Source organism: Vespula vulgaris, chromosome 19, assembly GCF_905475345.1.
Source record: "Vespula vulgaris chromosome 19, iyVesVulg1.1, whole genome shotgun sequence".
Classification (NCBI taxonomy): Eukaryota; Metazoa; Arthropoda; class Insecta; order Hymenoptera; family Vespidae; genus Vespula; species Vespula vulgaris.
This window is the reverse complement of record NC_066604.1, coordinates 716,007-732,782: the sequence shown is the minus strand read 5'-3', so window position 1 is coordinate 732,782 and position 16,776 is coordinate 716,007. Positions and strand designations below refer to the sequence as shown.

Here is a 16,776-nt window from a genome sequence, read left to right as displayed (position 1 = left end):
TTACGTATCTTTCTTTCTTTCTCTCTCTCCTCTCTCTCTCTCTCTCTCTCTCTATCTTACGTCTTCTATTTTAATATATGCGATCCGATAATAACATACATCGAATAGCGGCAAATCGAATCCCCACAAGAGAAGTCTCGAGTTATGAAAGCGTATACGGAGCTTCGTATAAAAAAAAAAAAGAAGAAAGAAAAGAAAAAAGATCGATCTAGTAACGACAAGGTTAAAGCTTTGGAGAAAAGAAATACGAAAAACGTGTAAAAGAGAAACAAACGATGTATTAAGAACCCGTCGATTCAGATTTATTCGAAGGAATAAAGGATTGGTTTTTGAAAAGAAAAGAGAAAGAAAAAAAAAAAGAAAGAAGAATTTTACACGTTGATGCGCAAGTTAGGTACAAATCGAAGGTGGTGGGAAGAAGGTGATAAAAGGGAGGTAACACAGTGGCGACACCTGCCGCTGAAGCATTGCGACATACGATGCGACGCGTTTCAGTTCCGGTCGTTCCTCGATAGCGAGCGAACATGCGACGTAGAGCGGGAGGAAGTGTTGCAGGGGCCGAAGAGGATAAGACCGAGGATTCGTCGTACGGTGGTAGCGCGGCGCGTGACATTAAAGATCGTCGAGAAATTCTTACGTCTCGTTTTGATAAAAAAGAAAAGGCTAATTGGAAAATGTAGGCACGCATCACGGGCATCAGAGTGCGTGCCCGTTTATAAGCACGACGAATCGATCGGAAAAAAACGTCGTTGAACACTTACACATCGTCCTCGTCATCCTCGTTTTTCGTCATCCTCGTCATCCTCGTCCTTGTCCTTTTCTATTTTTCATCTTCTCGTCCTTCTTGTTGTCATCGAAACAACGCATTTACGATCTTCCTTACTAATTCTTCTCTTTTTCTTTGGTAGTGTTATTTGTTTTCTTTTTTTCAATTTTCTTCTATTCTTCCTTTTCTTGCTTTTCTATCTATATATCCCCCGTCAATCTATTTGTCTATCTATCTATCTATCTATCTATCTATCTTCTAACCTCCCCGTCGTCCGTCAACGACGACACGGCCTACGTTCGATATTCGAAAGAGATGGCCAGCTCACCGAGCAGCATTGAAAATCAAATAGACAGTTTCCTGGAACAGTTCAAGCGTAGTGCGTCTCGCGCCATGGAGGAGTCCCACAGGTCCGCTTATAGCAATGCCTGCGGAAGTAGTAGCATCAGCCGTAGCAGGAGCGGTAATCTGGACCTCGAACTTCTAGAGGCTGGTGAGTCGCGAACGATACGAACGTTCCCTTTCTTGCCTTCGGACGAAAAAGTACAATTTTATAAGAATTTTACCGAACCCTTTTCTTAGAACTCATCCTCTCATCCGTTTAAACCGATCTTTACTTACCCTTCGTCTTTAACTTATTGTCAACCCTTCTGTACTCCTACATTACGTATATCGTATCCTTCTCTCTGGTTCTCCCTCTTTCTCTCTCTCTCTCTCTCTCTCTCTCTCTCTCTCTCTCTCTCTCTCTCTCTCTCTCTCTCTCTCTCTGTCTCTGTCTCTGTCTCTCTTTCTCTTGTTGTCAGGGCGTCGACGACACTCTTCTTCGATCCTGAACACCTTCGATCATATTAATTCCTGTTTTTGTTTGTTAACGAGTACATGATCGTCGGAAATAATGGTCCAAATGGTTTTGGATATATTAAATTCAATTTAACATTTTCGAATTATTTATTATATACGCGTAGATATATAGACACACACACACACACACACACACACACACACACACACACACACACACACACACACATACAATTCGCATATCATTCAATCAGGAATATCATTCATTATCGAGATACATTAACTTCAACGTGACTATCGAATTGAAACGCAAAAAGTTGTGACGTTTTACGAAAGCGTTTTATTCTTTTTTTTTTGTTTTTTTCTTTACAGTCGTAAAAATTGAAACGTATTTTAACATTTTACCAAGGTATCCGTACGATAAAAGATTAATGAGTTCTAACGAAAAAAGAAAAAAAAAAAAAATAAATAAATATCATTTCCGACGTCAGCACGTTTAAAAATTTATGCCTTTGCGTAATCGCAACTGTAAAAGGAACGAAACGATAATGAATTTTCTAGAAGATAAATTCGTGACATTCCGATAAGTATATATGTACGTATGCCCGTTTATGTTTCGACCTTCTTTTTCATAAGTACATACATAAATAATTTTCGCCGAGTGAAAGATCAAAAACCGATTAGAGGTTAAAAGGTAAGTGATTACAAACAACGTTAATAACAAATATTACCCATCGAGAACGTAACCTTAGAAAGCTTGTAGAAACAATGGATCAAAGGTACGAGCAATTATATAGTTTTATTTAATTAAAAATAGTGACAAAGAAGAACGATAGTTCCGATAGATCAAAAGTAAAGACAAATTTGAATGAAACGATAGAAAATTTGAACACGGGTATACACGCCGCACGAGTCACGTGGTACAACCCACCTTTCGCCCGTGCGGCATAGCTTCCACCTGATTGGTCGCGGTTCGCGATGCGGTGTCATGGCGGCGCCGTGCATCTCCGCTGCATGAGCGATGCGCAAAGAAAGAAAGATAGAAGGAGAAAGAACGACGTAATCATCTTCCGAGTGCATAAAAAGACAGACAGAGCGAGAGAGAGAGAGAAAAAGAGAGAGAGAGAAAGAGATACGAGCTTTTCGTCGCGTTCTTTTTTTACGATCTTTCCTCCATTAGAAAATAGCGGAGAAGGAAAAGAAAGAGAAGAAGAAAAAAAATAAAAGACAAGTTACATAGATCGTTGTAAGTTACAAGAGAATGGCGCGATTGGCCAATCGGCGATCGATTTTCGAGTGAGTGCAAGCGCGCGAAAGGTTGTGGGAGGACGAGAAGAAGAGGAACAAGAAGAAGAAGGTTTGCAAGGCCGTAACTAAAGAGTCGTCGACACCGGGTGCATCGTTCGAGAAGGGCGTACGAGAGGAGACACCACCCCTCTTGTGTTTTAACCGTTCTCGTTCGTTCATTCGTTCGCTCATTCGTTCGTTCGTTCGTTCGTTCATACGTTCATACGTTCCTTTACTCGCACGGTTGCCTTCTCTCTATCGATCAAATGAGAGAAAACGGTATCCTCGTATAGACCTCCTGTAGAGCCTCCTTTTGTCGTCGTAAGTCGGCGCGGCATTCGACCGGAATTCATCGTCGTCGAAAATCGGTTTTCGCCGACATCAGCGGCGACAGTAGCAACAGTAGCAGTAGCAGCGGTACCAGCGATAGCAGCAGTAGCAGCAGCAGTAGCACCAGCAGCAGAAGAAGAAGAAGAAGACAGTAGTCGTAACAGAGACAAAAAACACAGAGAAAAAGAGGGAGAGAGAGAGAGAGAGAAAGAGACGTGCGTGTTGTTCGTCGTGGAGGCAAGATGATCCTCCGTCGAAAATCCGTGCACAGCTGCAACTGTCCCTGCCATCAGCATTGCTCGACGAGATGCGCAGGTTTGAATCGTTAGCCGGTTTTCTATCGCGATTTATTCGCAGTATTTTTGTGATTTTCTTTTTTTCTTTTTACTTTTGTCTCTGTCTGTTTATTTTCTTTTCTTCCTCTTCTTCTTCTTCTTTTTCTTCTTCTTCTTCTTCTTTGGTTGTTTTCTTTTCACACGTATGATATATGCATATATTATAATAATATATTTAACATCGTTATTACGTTTAAATTCTAAATCTCTTCGTCCGCTGTTCTCTCTCTTTCCTCGATCCTTTTCCTATCGTTCGTTCCTTCCTTCGTTATTAATTATTTTCAATTATTAACATTATCTTTACACGCACATGTACCTACATAGATACATGTGAGACAACACCGTGATAAGTAGGAAACATGGTACGATAAGGAAATATTAATTCGTGGGAAAAACGTTACGAACGACCGCTCGAATTATTTCCTCAATTATTATTTCCGATGACTCTCTTGAATACGAGGATATTCGTTAAGAAATGGCGCGAGATTTAAAAATTGTGTTCTGTTTCTTGCCAGCGTACCTTTTTTTTTTGTAAACGAAACGATTGTTTCGTTACTCGTTCAATTCGTTTGTTCATAAATTTATATATTTACATATATATATTTATATATATGTATATATATACGCTCAGATAATTTCTTTTCTTTTTAAAGTCAATGTACGTCGTCTGCGTTATTTGTAGACCGTCGTTTTACGTATACGTCGTACGAGAGAACATGTTTACTCCCGCGAAGTGTGCATGCGGTCTCAAGACCCCTGTCTCCCCTACTTCTCCCCTCTCCTGCCCCCTCCCCTCCCTCCTCTCTTGCATCATTATACTCCTTTCAGTCGATATATATCAGGGCTGTATCTAACCTATGTTCGCACTTTGGCAAATAAACTAAATTAGTATTACGAGTATGTGCATATAAGAACGAAAATAAAAATGAAAATAAAAAGAAAAAAAAAATAATAATAATAATCGTAATCGTAATCGCCATTTTGTTGCTCCAATTAATTTTCTTAATTACGCGTTTGATATAACGCCTGTGTGAGGAAAGAAAAAAAAAAGAAAGAGAGAAAGAGGGAAAAGAAAACGAAAGAAAAAAGTAAATAAATAATTTATTTATTTCAACGATCGCACGATCTACAACGAAAAGATATATGTCATGGGCAATTAGAAAATAATTGCTATGATTCTTCTTCTCTCTTATATAACGTAGACGTAGGACTATTGAAAGCAATTAGCCGGATAATTATGGCACATTGTTCTAACGTAAAAGGAATTGCATCTTAATTTCGTATCTTTATATGTAAGAAGAGGCTTTTCTTATGCAAAATAAAGGGTATAAAGATAAAAGGAGTATGAAAGAAGAAAGAAAGGAAGAAAGAAAGAACAACGTGCTTAGCATCGATCCCCTCCCCTCCTTTTCTCAACACTCCACTACCCCCGTTCTTTATACGCGCTACAATGACTTTATTTTTTAATATAGAATTTCTCGCTCAGACTATTTATAATTATTTTATGTTTAGATCTTAGAGAAAAAGAACACGCACGGTTTAACTAAACAAATTTAACCTTAAAACTGTATATGTTGTTATTATTTTTAATATGTATATATGTATATATATATTTTTTTTCTTTTTTTTCCTTCCTTCCTTCATTCATCTCTTTGTTCGTTAAAAACCAACGACTGATTATTTTGAAATACGTTTCTTGGTTTTAATTCGATGAATATTATCTTATATCCGGGTTTCGATAATGGCGACTACGATCCTGAAGATTCTTCCCCCTCTTTGTGGCGTACGAGCGAACATTCGCCATATCGTCGAACGTACTGCCTCGTAACGTCGAGAACATTAAGCGAAAATTTCATTTAAATGGTGTTTTATAGAGGGGAATCTCTTGATATTGTGTGTTATCGATATTAATGGAATTCATATTAATGGGATATCCACAAAGAGAAACGATTGAAGGTAAGTAAGAGCACGAATTATCATGTTTTTATAAAGGTGAAAATTATTAAGACAAAAGTGTGACAAGCGATATTCGACCTTCTTGCACATTGATTTCAAAACACGTTTTGTTTAGAAAATTTTGACAAGTTTTAAGTGAAATTATTCGTCTATGAATTGATGCATATAATATTCTTTTTTATTTTAACGATAAAAATATGCGTGTTACTTGTCTACACTTTATTCGCATTGGATTAAACATTTTTTTTTATGAAATCATAATACTATTCTATTATTGTTTTGATGCTATAGTTGTAGCAGAAAATATTCGCTGTATTAAAAAGAAGAATTGAGATAACGGATATGGATGCAGGAGAATCTGTTTTGACGTGCCAAAGTCAGGTAGTGAAATGTGTAAATAGTGATAAACGTGTAAAAGAAGTTGAAGAAAAGGATAAGGTAAATCGTAGAATTATTTTTATTTAGTATAATGAGTTAACTTCGAACTGATTAACTACGATTTGAGTGGTAACAATAAATATAAAAATAATCTTAACTGGTAATTATATTTTATACAAAATATATTATTGATTGAAACTGTATTTATTACAATATATTTTTTATCTATAGGTAAAGCAAATAGGACCTTCAAGTACTGCCAAGACAAAGAAACATATGACAAAAATGAAAACAAAAGCCGACTCGAATTATGATCCTACAAAATTAGAGGACAGTCCTACCCAAGTGTTGGAACGGTTTAAGCGTGGTTGTGAATGTCAAGACGATCAATGTTTTAAAGGACTAAATCCTGAAACAGTGTATAGACATAGATTAAACATTGCAGAATTAACGAAAGCTGAACATGATATGTACTTGATGGGTGTAACAATGGCATGTTTAACGAATCCTTATGAAACTGCAAGACATACGGAAAGACGTAGATTAAGAGCTCATTATGTATATCAAGGAAGAAGAGTGTGCTTAGATGCTTTTTTATATTTAGAAAATTGTACACATTATCAAATAAAAAGGATTAGAAAGCACTTAATAACTCATGGTGTTACTCCAAGAGTACATGGTAATCATGGAAAAGTTCCACACAATACATTTTCTCTGGATATTTATAAGATAGCTACGGAATTCTTAAAAAATTTTATAGAATGTCAGGAGGCAAAACAAAAGACTAAACTTGTTAAGAACGCTCCGTTACATCTTTCGCCAGATATTACTCGTAAAACTGTTCACGACTTATATACACAGTATTGTACACAAGTTTCGCCTGATATTAAAATCATGGGGTATTCTACATTTAGAAGATTCATGAAAGTTCAGTTTCCACAAGTTAAATTTGCAAAATTAGAATTTGTGGTTAGGTCACAGCCTACGCAGACTCATAATAGTATTAAAGTTGAAACGGAAAAGAAAGATGTACCTGAGAAACATTCTGAATCAGCAGAAATAGTGACGGAAGATGGTACAATATTACCTGTAGTAATTGCAAGTGAAGCAGTAGGACAAAATGGTACTTACTTTTTAACATCTGTTAATAAAACACAAGATGACATTAGTTATCAAATAACTACTGATGGTTTATTAGTAGACAGGACAACATTACCTATTGCAGTAACTAAAGTAAATGCTGTTTAAAAGTATTAAAATTATTGGAGATTTATGCCTTTTTGTTTTAAAGGTACATATAAGAAAAATATACCTGTACAAAAAATAATTTTATCCTTACACATTAGAATATGTAGATATCTTGATAAATCTATTGCATGTAAAATATTTTTAATTTGTAAAAAAGAAGTGTGCACGATATTAACGGAAATCATTGAGTAACAATTATGTAAAACGGTGAGTTTTCATTTTATAAATTATAATTAAGTATAATATAAAAGTACATGACTAGACTATTTTGTTTTTGATTATTAATAATTAGGAGTGTTTTTTGTGAAAAATGCAAAGTTTTGTATAGTTACTAGATATATTGATGTATAAAAAAAAAACAAAACAGAAATATATATATATATTTAATCATTTTGATATTTATAAGAAACAAATATCCAAATATTATTTAATAGCATATTTAATAAATGAAAATTTCATATATATCATATGTTTAATAATAAATATTTAATAGATAATCTAAAAATGTTTTTTCTTTTTCTATTTTGAAATATATTATTTAAGAAATAAAAGTGAAATTACGGTAAATATTTTTAATACATTAGAGGATTTCTACCTGCATAATTTATATATGATAAATAAAGAAATTCTCATATTTCAGATTCCAGAAATATATTTCCATCCAAATGCTCAGTGTTTCTCAATGTATTCAGAATTTGAAGAACATTAAAATAACAGAAAATATTATCTTTTTTATTAAATTTTATTAATAATCTACTTAGCACAAAGAAAACAATTTAGAAAAAAATAGCATTTTATAATTGATAATTTTTGAACATATCTTGATTACTATTAAAATTTATCTTAATGACATACATTATCCGTATATTATAATAAAGGATAGATTATTAAACATTATATAATAATTATTTGCGAAATATATCTTATCTTATTAACAGACATCAAATTTCTAAAATTCATCATGTTTGAGAGCCTCTTAATTTACAGTTATATTAGCAATATTGTGGGTACAGCAGGGAACTGTTTCAACTGGTTGGGTTCTGCAAGGTCATATAAGTGCAATCTAGGATCAGGCACTACTCTCACAGTTCTGATGTACAGATTTATAGTGAAGTGCATACTGCACTATTGTCAGTAAAAATTATAAAAAAATATTAGTGCAATTATATGTAAATGTTAATTAAGTTTATATTATTTTTATGTTACAATGATTATTGTAAGTTTCTTTTTTAAAGGATAAAACATAAAATGATTAAATTAACTGTTTTAATATAAGTTAATATAAAATGTATGCAATGCCAAAATTAAATGATTAGGATTTTAAATAAAATGTCTATATGTAATATGTTAAAATGTTATCGTTAGAAATTACAAAGATATATATATATATAATTATTTTCATTATTTTTTTAGAAGATGTTGAGAGTATGACTGGCGAAATAGAGAATGGGGATCTTGCAGTTCGAGATGTCGCAGACCTTCTTCAACCACAATATGCTATAATTGCTGGTAAATAAAGATCAACTTTTCATTTAACATAAATAATTGAACAATAATTAACTGTAATATTTGATTTATTTATTTTCTGTATTTTATCAAATTTTTTATTTCCTTCTGTGCATATATAGGTGGCAAAACGAGAGAAGGATGTCCGATAATTACCTTTCCTGATAATTGTAGCTTCCATAATTTGACTGATTTGGATTATCAGCGTCTCATGCTATATCTCACTTCAGTGCCAACGTAAGAATCAATTTTTTACAATTATTGAAAATATATAACAAGCAATAAAGAAAATGAGAGAGTATTATTTTTGAGTATATAATGAAATTAATATATTTCAGTTTACAAGAAGCCGATCTTGGATTCCATTTAATTATCGATAGAAGAAATGATAAATGGAATTCAGTCAAAACAGTCCTGTTGAAAATTTCTGTAGGTATTAATTTTTTAATGTTGCTATATTTAGTATCTTTGTTGATAAGACAATTAATTGTTTTCTTTTGTTTGTATATTAGGGATTTTTTCCTGGATTGGTACATGTAGCATATGTTTTGCGACCAGCTGGTTTTTTACAAAAAGCTATATCAGAAGTGTCAAATAAATTGTTCAGAGAAGACTTTAAATTTCGAGTTATATTTTTAGCAAATGTTGCCGAACTCTATGAGTTTGTAGATAAAGATCAACTTACCGAACAACTAGGTGGGAATTTATCATACTGTCATCACACTTGGATACAAAATAGAATTGTAAATATATCTTCCAGAATACTTTTTGCACTTTTAGTTGTTTGTAAATAATTATAATTATAATATGTTTTTAATAATTGTTTCTATTTCTAATTTATAGAGTTTAGAAAAATTCTCATCAATGACGCAAGATGTATCACTTGCATTGGATTCTTTTACTCGGCGTTTATCAGAAATAGAATTTCCCAATAATACGATTGCTACAACAACTTTATTATCTCAACAGCAAGCGGAATATAATGAATTAAAAGAAGAAATTCTTAGTGCTGCTAGACACGGGGAGGCTCTTTTAGATAGTGTACGACAATTAACTGGCAAAGGTACACCGGATAGATTAGGAAATGTTGCAGCAGTAGAAAGGTAAAAATAATAAATCGAACAAAATCCAATTTTTCTTATGAATGTAAAATTTATTTACACAAGTGCTTCCTTTTTCGCTTTCTATATAGATTACTTGTGCAACTGGAAGAAACTGAACGTACATTTGACATATTTTGGTCACATCACAGTTCACGTTTGAGACACTGTCTAGCCTTGAGACAGTTCGAACAAGACTTCAGAGAGCTGCAAACCACATTAGATCAACATTTAAAAACTGTCGAAGAAATGACAGAAGTTGGAGAGACTCAAGCAAGAGTTGAACAATTGCTCTGTGATACATCAGCATTTCAAAGAATATGCAGGGTGAGTATGTTAATTATAGTTTGTTGTGCGTTATTAACTGCTTTATTGGAAAAATATATAAGTCAAATATTGAATAAAACAGCTACACTGAGGAGGCTTTCAACTTGAATAAGATTTATGGTAAACATACCAATTGAAAATTTGTCATTTTTATGTTTCGTGTATATATTATATACATATATACATATATGTACATATGTATGGAAGAAATATTTAAAACTTGAAACACAGAAAAATTGAATATGGATTCATATAACATTAAATTAAAAGAGGAAAAACAAAAAAAAAAGAGAACAATCATATTGTGTCAATAGTCGTACATTTAAAATCATATATGTTGCACATAAAGCATTGAGCGATCCAAACCAGTATAATCTCTTTTACTCCATAAAAATGGAGTTTATATAATAAGTATTTATTCTTCTTTAATGTAGAAATATAAAGTATTCTGGTTTGGATATTTTCACAAGCAGTAACATATATAATGCACATTATGCACAAAATGTTACTCTGCACCGCTTTCCTCATTTTGTCGATAGTCCTATTTGTTGCATACCATGTGGATTTGGGTCTTGGTAAGCAATCCACTTAACAAAATACATGTATTCTGTGATAGAATTTACATTTTAAAATGTTCCTATCTATAATTTAGTATCTACATTTCTAAATTTTATGTCTATTCATATATATATTTAAATCTAAATCAAATCTTTTTTATTTTAGCAAGTATTTACTGGCTTTAATGAATTAAATCTCTATCCTTTAATATACATATATTGTTATATAGTTTATTTGTGTTCTTATGTTGTGGAAAAAAAGAACATACAAACAAAAAAAACAAAAACAAAAATAGGGATTTGATTCATGCCGTATATTGGCATGATATTTTTTGAGAATGATTATTATTATTTTTCACTTTGCACTGCACGTATATAATAGTCCATTTATTTATAAAAATTTTATTAGATTTTTAAAAGAGAACTTCAATGATTGCTTGTAGTTCTATTGTCTTAATAATTTAAGTTGCATATAAGTATAATTATATATACTTATAGGGAGACATAGATCGTGCTGAGGAAGTGATATCTGCAGGTCAACAGCTGTTATCTGGAAGACATCAGTGTCCTGCAGATGTTGTAGAACCTAAATGCGTAGAGCTTCAGAGGATTTGTACTATCCTTAGTCAACGATTAGAAAGGCGATTGCATATGTTAACAAAATGCAGAGAACTCATGGAGCGTATAGATAAGGTAATATCCTCACATATATTATTTATTAAAAATTTTGAATTATTTCAGATATTGATCATATCTTGTATTTTATTTATATAAATGTATACTTTATATACTTATGTACTTTATTTTTATTTAGGCTAATACTTGGTGTACACGTGGAATAGAATTGCTTGCATCACAAAATAGCACAACACCTCCAGACCAAGCTCTTCAAGAATTGCAACAATTGATAGAAGCTGCAGAAGAATTTCATCATCCTAGATGTATTTTCCAAGATTCTGTCATGCCAGAAACTAAAGCACTCATTACTCAGGTTTGAATTTGTTTCTTGTGCATTTTTCTTTCTCTTTCTCTTTTTCTTTTCTTTTTTCCTTTTTTTTTTTATCGCGATTCATTTTATCTACGTCTAGGCAAAATGAAATATTTTTATTCAAGTAAATGTTCATTGTGTAAGGTTTTACAAAGAATAGAAGATGTATCTTTGATGTGCGATAAAAGAATTATGGCACTCAAGCAACAATTAATTAAACCAACAAGACCAGTTCAAACCGTAACACCAGAACCAGTAAAGCCATTACAACCACTGCCTCAAATAGTAAAACCTGGTAGAATCTTGAAGAAAGCCAATACGATGCCAAAAGTAAATAAATTTTTAAAGATTTCTAAGCATCTGGATTAATAAACATCTTTACATTTAATATAAAAAATATATAATAAAAATCTGTTTTTAAGATGGAAATGAGTCCTATAGAAGGAGAGTCTTCATCGCCAGAAAGTGAACCACGAGATATAGAAGCTTTGCGTTTAAAACGCGGTCATGTTTTAGCAGAACTTGTTGATACAGAGCGGATTTATGTTGCCGAATTAGGCTCGATTATTAAAGGTTACAAAATAGAGCTAACGAATGAAGCAATGGCTCATCTAATACCAGCAGCACTAGTTGGCAAAGCTGATGTACTATTTGGAAACTTAGAGGAAATTTACATTTTTCATGGAGAGACATTTCTAAGGGATTTGGAAAACTGTATTTCAAATACTGAGCTTGTTGCTCTTTGTTTTGTTCAAAGGGTATGAGTCGATGATCGACGATAATCATTACTGTAAAATCGATAAAGAATAGAAAAATGTTAAATTAAATTGTAAGAATGTATAAATAACTTTTTAGAGAGAGATATTCTTCAGGCTGTATAGTTATTACTGTCAAAATATTCCAAGGTCAGAAAGATTACGCGAGCAGATACAGAATGAACCACAATTTTTAGCGACGTGTCAGCAAAGACTTGGTCACAAACTCCCACTTGCAGCTTATCTTTTAAAACCTGTTCAAAGAATTACAAAGTATCAACTATTATTGAAAGATTTGTTAAAGTATAGCGATGAACCATCGTGTTGCACAGAATTGCAGGAAGCTATAGATTGTATGCTGGTTGTATTAAAATGTGTTAACGATAGCATGCATCAAACCGCTATCACTGGTTTTGGTGTAAGTATATATTGAATTTTAATTATTTTTATTTGATTTTTATCTCTTATTTATTTATTGTTTATTTTGTTTTATTTTCAGGGCGATTTAAGTGCACAGGGTGAACTTTTATTGCAAGGTTCATTTAGTGTTTGGAGCAGCAGTAAACGTGAACTTAATCTTTTAAGATTAAAACCTTCACAACGACATATTTTCCTATATGAAAAAGCGCTTATATTTTGTAAGCATAGCAAGCCTCAAGCACACAATAAAGCTACGTATCATTTCAAAAGATACTTGAAGGTATGACGATATAATTTTTATTTGTTGAATTTTGAGATGGATGATGTAACGATGAATTTTTTATATAGATGTCTCAGATTGGTTTAACAGAGTCTGTAAAAGGTGATGCAAGACGATTTGAAATTTGGCTTCAAGGTAGAGCCGAAGTTCATACGATACAAGCACCTAGTATAGACGTCAAACAATCTTGGGTAAAACAAATCAAAGGTGTTTTGATGTCTCAATTAGCTGAACTTAAAGGGAAACAAAACTCGGCGCTTGGAAAATCTAATCACAAGTATTAATTATACAAAATTGCTTGAATTTTTGCCGAGCTCATTTCATTCTTTATTTTCTTCTTATTTTCAGACCTTTACGTCAAACGATCTCCTGGGAAGCTCAAAATAGTGTTTCTGGATCTTTACGTACACTTTCAGTGGATGGCAATAGCGTTATATCACATATAACAGATGTGTCTCAGTCAACGGAAGACGACGTGGCTTGGAGTTCAGAAAATAGTAATACTGACGATGAAGATGCCTTTGGTGACAGTCCTGGTCCAGCACCTGTAAGTTTATTACGCTAAATTTTATCAAATATAAGGTTAGCTCTAAAAGCAAGATACGCGGTATATATGATAGAAATTATTTCTTTGCCATTAGGGTGGAAGATATGTAGCATTAGCAGATTATTGCGCTGTTGGGCAATCTGAAGTCACTATGCATGAAGGTGACAATTTAGAACTTCTGAAAGTTGGTTGCGCAGGTTGGTGGTTTGTTAAACTCATAGGGACAGGTGTTGAAGGATGGGCACCCGCCGCTTATCTGGAACCAATGAATCGGAAAACATCACGCAGTTCTCAATCAGTGAATAGTCAAGAGACTATATGAAATAGGCGATTAACACATTAGGTTGACTAATGTGTTACCATTAATCCATTACACTGTTGAGAAATATCAGTTGTTGATATTTACTGTTAAAGACGGTATTTTGAAACTTTTTTCAAGAGGAATATACAAAGAAGACACAATGAAATTCTCTTCTATAGATTTCAGCTAACGGTTTGTATATGGACTTACACTTTTCTGGTAAGATATTGTGACATGCATTTGGATAACATTTACTTCATTTTTTAAACATGTCCAATATCCGACATGGAATGAAATATTAAGACGAGGAAGATTTGTTGGATTTTAATTATTGAGAGACGAGGAGATAATTTATTATATACTGGATAATGTAAGAATGTATGAGAGATATGAATTTGATAATTGCATTGCATTAAACCATTTGCAATGTTTCTTGAATAAATAGCGCTTACATTAATACAGAAATGTACCTACTATTGGATATATCTATGTGAAGTTAGAGAAAGACATTGTATTGTACAAAAAATTGCTCGGTGATGAATTCCCAAAAATATGTGCACGCACACATCTATATTTAGAATTAAACAAGCGCGTTTGTATAATAAGGAATATGCAGATTTTAAGTCTGTATTACATATTATAAAGCAAAGGAATAAGGAGGTGAAGCTACTGATTTATATGAATACCATCCTTGCAGTGTTATTCGATAATATTTTAACAAACGCAAACCACATAAAGTTTGCAGATAGTAGTCTTAACATGTGACCTGTACAATTAGTTATATCGGTTATATGCAAATATTCCAAAGTTACTACCATTATATAGAGTATTATTGTTTAATATATCATTCATATGAATGTGCGAATGTCATTTTCTTTGATATAAAAAAAAAGTGCATGTAACTGCATAAATGCAATATATTTTCCTTGTACGCTTTTTCACGATATTCATCAAGGTTACGAATTTGTACCTTTAGAATAGAATTATTATCTAGTTTCTTTCCATATAAGCAATATAGTACAATTTAGATTAGATATTTTTTAAGTATTATTATACGATATATATGATAGAATATTTGCATACTATCGGAAAATGGTCACTTTGCCTTGAGAGGTGAAATGTGTGATACATATATATAATGTTAGTTTTCATGCTTCTGTGATTAATTATTTTACACACATGCAGAAGTATTTAGTTAAAATATATTGCCATTTTTAGAATATCACATAATATTGTTAATGAGTCATTGCGACCAAATAACTGAACATTTTCAACAATCATGAATAAAAATTTGGCTAATAAAAATGTTAAATTAATACGCAAAGTGAAATGATTGTGAGATGTACACAATTCTTTTAGATGATAAAATGTTAACACCAAGTATCATGCAATATTAAAAGAAAAAAAAACACAAAATACAAAAAACACAAAAAAATTGAGTACGATAATATCTCTAATATTAAAGATACATAATATTTTAGGAATCAAACAGACAGTCTCAGTTTTAGCAAAATGCGTAATCCACAAACAAATTCATAATGATAACATATGTGTACATATAATTTGTACTCAGAGTTTGTATGGACATAGATAACACAACTTAACTTAAAAAGCGTCTATCTGCTTTCTTTTACTAAGTACTATGCAGGAACTATGTGCATTAAATCAACGGTATTATCTATAAAAAAATTATTACTTGATAAGTTTTATTTAAATTACATTTTTCACACTAAATACAGGGTTCCAATGTAATTATTAGACACATATATTTATTAAATATGAATTATTTATTTTTGCAATCTACCACAAGTAGAAAAGCAAAATATAGAAAATATAAAATTTATGTAATTTATATAGTTTTACGATTATTATCTATTATATTTGTTGTTTACTATGTCAAAGAGTTCAAACGCAATAGAAATTTGTAGTTTATATATTTTTATCCATTTTCACGCCGTCCTCATACTAATTCTAAAATTTTGGTCAGATAAACTAAATCTATTTAATTATATATTATTCATGTTTTTATTAGATTTTCTTTAAAAGTACTAAAATAAGTGATTATATTTGAATAAAACATGATATTATCCAAGTCTATGTTTACATACGAGAGAAATTTTAAATACCGAGTAATGTAAGCCCGACGATTTAGCAGATTTTATTTATAATAGGTAACAACAAGTTTACCTGCATAATACAGCTTTACACGAAAAGAGGTTTTATATGTTTGTGCTGTTCAAAAAATAATTTTAATTCTAGCAACTAAGTATGTTCATATAATCTTTGCAAAATATGATCTTTTATTTATACTTTAGTTAGAAAACAAGGTGAAATATCCATAAGTAGAAAAAGTGATTTAATCATTAAAAAAGATTTTGTAGCAACTATACATATATAGACAATAATATTGTCCATTGTTAAATGATATTATTCAACTTTTAAACATTTTGTGAACATGATAACAATTCACAATAATAATATAACAATATCGCCATACTTCCCTAAATACACTGGCAAATATAAGCAGATTCTTGCATACAAATTCTTGCTGTGGGTAATCTTGATACTATAATAAGAGTTAAGATCTAAAACATTATGAATGTTTAAGATCAATGAGCTCTTGTTACTATAGTAAGATCAACTGCTTTTTACTAAAGGGTTCCTTTCGTTGTTCCTTTGAGAAAAAGAGGAATAAATTATATTTTTACACATAATTTGGATGCTGAAATTGCTTCTATTTGCTGCAAATGCTATTATATATTGACATATACAGATTTCTCAATTCATATACTTAAGAACAGTTATAAGAAAACTAATTATATGGGATCTTACTTTGGGGAACAAAATTCTGGATTTATCCTATAGTCTGGTAATAAACGGCTATATATTTTTCT

General features: G+C 31.9%; 2 protein-coding genes and 1 long non-coding RNA gene across 8 annotated transcripts; 2 read left to right on the top strand and 1 right to left on the bottom strand.

Annotated features, from left to right (window-relative positions):
- Positions 1 to 493: 493 nt before the first annotated feature.
- LOC127070643 (guanine nucleotide exchange factor DBS-like) lies at positions 494 to 15,577 on the top strand. Of its 6 annotated transcripts, XM_051008877.1 has the most exons (17): positions 1,113 to 1,259; positions 2,748 to 3,499; positions 8,515 to 8,610; positions 8,730 to 8,844; positions 8,946 to 9,036; positions 9,120 to 9,350; positions 9,451 to 9,710; positions 9,800 to 10,034; positions 11,090 to 11,284; positions 11,406 to 11,582; positions 11,724 to 11,909; positions 12,002 to 12,337; positions 12,435 to 12,752; positions 12,834 to 13,034; positions 13,103 to 13,311; positions 13,383 to 13,581; positions 13,676 to 15,577. In XM_051008877.1, the coding sequence occupies exons 2-17, from the start codon at positions 3,427 to 3,429 to the stop codon at positions 13,901 to 13,903; spliced, it is 3,150 nt and encodes a 1,049-aa protein (XP_050864834.1). In that variant the 5' UTR covers positions 1,113 to 1,259; positions 2,748 to 3,426; the 3' UTR covers positions 13,904 to 15,577. The 6 variants fall into 6 exon arrangements, with proteins under 6 accessions (XP_050864832.1, XP_050864831.1, XP_050864834.1 ...); XM_051008875.1 differs by lacking the exon at positions 2,748 to 3,499 and having other exon boundaries at positions 494 to 1,259; positions 8,518 to 8,610; XM_051008874.1 differs by lacking the exon at positions 2,748 to 3,499 and having other exon boundaries at positions 494 to 1,259.
- Positions 574 to 1,669, bottom strand: LOC127070687 (uncharacterized). Its single transcript, XR_007784601.1, has 2 exons — positions 1,388 to 1,669; positions 574 to 1,295 (listed from the first exon to the last, which is right to left on the bottom strand). It is a non-coding gene; the product is annotated as an uncharacterized LOC127070687 (long non-coding RNA).
- Positions 5,868 to 7,489, top strand: LOC127070661 (uncharacterized). The gene is made up of 2 exons (XM_051008934.1): positions 5,868 to 6,013; positions 6,085 to 7,489. The coding sequence occupies exon 2, from the start codon at positions 6,130 to 6,132 to the stop codon at positions 7,099 to 7,101; it is 972 nt and encodes a 323-aa protein (XP_050864891.1). The 5' UTR covers positions 5,868 to 6,013; positions 6,085 to 6,129; the 3' UTR covers positions 7,102 to 7,489.
- Positions 15,578 to 16,776: the final 1,199 nt, after the last annotated feature.

What these genes read in the sequence shown, in the direction of transcription:
- LOC127070661 (XM_051008934.1), top strand. Translation starts at nt 6,130, where the DNA reads ATGACAAAAATGAAAACAAAAGCCGACTCGAATTATGATCCTACAAAA.
- LOC127070643 (XM_051008874.1), top strand. Translation starts at nt 1,082, where the DNA reads ATGGCCAGCTCACCGAGCAGCATTGAAAATCAAATAGACAGTTTCCTG. An exon ending in CTTGGATACAAAATAGAATT is followed by an intron (nt 9,351 to 9,450) that starts GTAAATATATCT and finishes TCTAATTTATAG; the next exon opens with AGTTTAGAAAAATTCTCATC. An exon ending in AATGTTGCAGCAGTAGAAAG is followed by an intron (nt 9,711 to 9,799) that starts GTAAAAATAATA and finishes CTTTCTATATAG; the next exon opens with ATTACTTGTGCAACTGGAAG.